A 2,053-nucleotide genomic window follows, 5' to 3' on the forward strand; every position below is an offset into this window, starting at 1 on the left:
TTTCTTAAAAATTGTTTAAAGGCTGAAATGTAAAGTGCAGGTCTTAAAAGCTCTTTAAAGCTCTTAAATTAAAAAATGCAGTTACCCGGTTATTTTATGGTACCATTTGGAATAACTCTCTTTTTTTTCCTTTTTTTTTAATTAAGCCCTTTTTAACTGTCCTTTTAGGTTGTTTTGAGAATGTTCTGTAGGCTACTGATAAAAAAAAGGACCTCTGTATGTTTGTTTGTTACAAATTTACAGACAATGCAATTGAAATGTTTACATTGGCTAGTCAGGGTAATATTTCTGTCCACTGACAACAAAGTTTTCCTTCTGAATTAGCATAACTGCACAAGATTTATACTTAATAAAATCTTTAAAAACAAATGACATTAGTTATACTTTAATTTCCTTCAATAAAAAGGAAATTGAGTAAGACGGTGTAAAAGGTGTGTGGACGTGGATTAGTAATCTGGCCCCTTGGTATAAAGGAGAAAAAATGCTGGCCCTCGTCACTATCAAAGTTGCCCATCCCTGGTCTAGATTATTAAATCCTACTGAAGTGGAAAAATAATTTTCCACCACAACCAAAAGACTGTTAAAGGGGTACTAGTTTTGTCACCCACCCCTTGCACAAATCACTGAATACACACACTCACTAATGGATATATATGGACTACATATCCTTGTGGTGGTTTGCTCTTGAAGGCTGACTGAAGTTATTTGAAGGTTTAAAGGAAGAAAAATAGTTAGTGTTACATTTTTCTAAAAGGATAAAGAAAAAACTTGCAGTACTTACCATTACATTCTTCTGGATCAACTGCTTCATCACACACACATAAAAAAAGAAAAGAAAAAACAACAAATGTTTTAATTTAAACAGCATTTTTTTATTCACATATACTAGTTAAGTTGTTTGTTGATATCTTGCATCTTCTTTCAGCATTTTATTTATCTTTTAACTTCATAATTATTATCATTAGTTGGTTCATCAAAATCTATGAAAATATACACACAAAGGTCAAATTTCTGACCCTTGATTAAGACAATGCAATTATGAAGTTAAGCACATCAGTAAAATAGCCTTACCTTTCACTTTTCGCCAATGACTGGTGGGGGTCCTGGAGGTCTCGAGGGCCGATTTTTTTGGGCCCTGGGAATCATTTCCTCCTTTCCCTCCTCTCTCAGTGCCCCTGTTGAGTACACATCAACTTGTCTAGTTTCACCAGCTGGACAAGTGCTGATATTGGCATAAACTGTCTCATTAGCTTGATATATAGAGGTTTTAACCCTCTGTACACCCATATCCCTGAAAATGAAAACAGTTATTAAGTTGCATTCAAATACTTTATAAAGATGCACTATTTCACTATTATGGCCAGTTTAAATTAATAACAAGCGATCTTACTGTAGCATGACTCTCTGTGCACTTTGTCCTTTTTGGAGAAAATAACATACATGAGCCCATCAGAATTTGCATACACCAACTTTTAATTAAAAAATGCACAAAAAATAATCAGGCAGGCTACTTACTTCTTCTCACCACATTCAAAATGAACGCTACAAGCCCAAGCAACAGCAAACACCCAAGAATGCCAGTCATCAACGAAAGACTTAGACTTGAATTTTGGTTTGGTGGAAATGTTATCTGATCCTGGCCCAGCGAGTTCACAGCTTGGCAAGTGTACATGTCCTGGTCAGAGAATGGAACTGAGCTGATGACTCTGTGGACAGTTTTGATTGGAAAGTGTTCTAGCGGTCCAGATGACGAGGTCCATTTTACTTCTGGAATTGGATTCCCTTGGGCAATGCATCTCACCTTCAGAACATCTAAATCCAGGCATAGGCTAAGAATTTGTGCTGGAGCTACAGTTGACAATAACAAAAAAAAACTGTAATTTCATGCATACAATGCAGTGGTCCCAAAAAGTATCTAGACACTTAAACTGCAATTAAAATGTATAATTAAATGTATAAAATGTATAGCCTACTTGAGGGTAAGTAAAGACAGAATTTTCATTTTTGGTTGAACTATCCCTTTGAGTGTGACTTAAGTGTCTAAAAGCATTAA

General features: G+C 35.3%; 1 protein-coding gene across 1 annotated transcript in view; it reads right to left on the reverse strand.

Moving 5' to 3' along the window:
- Positions 1 to 1,074: 1,074 nt before the first annotated feature.
- Positions 1,075 to 2,053, reverse strand: part of siglec15l (sialic acid binding Ig-like lectin 15, like) — a 2,336-nt gene continuing 1,357 nt past the window's right edge. The window contains exons 3-5 of the mRNA XM_016458163.1: positions 1,516 to 1,848; positions 1,391 to 1,418; positions 1,075 to 1,291 (exon numbers count right to left, since the gene is read on the reverse strand). Coding sequence (XP_016313649.1) covers positions 1,075 to 1,291; positions 1,391 to 1,418; positions 1,516 to 1,848 — 578 coding nt within the window. The remainder of the gene's footprint in view (positions 1,292 to 1,390; positions 1,419 to 1,515; positions 1,849 to 2,053) is intronic.

This window comes from Sinocyclocheilus anshuiensis, unplaced genomic scaffold, assembly GCF_001515605.1.
Source record: "Sinocyclocheilus anshuiensis isolate Anshui unplaced genomic scaffold, SAMN03320099.WGS_v1.1 scaffold267, whole genome shotgun sequence".
NCBI lineage: Eukaryota > Metazoa > Chordata > Actinopteri > Cypriniformes > Cyprinidae > Sinocyclocheilus > Sinocyclocheilus anshuiensis.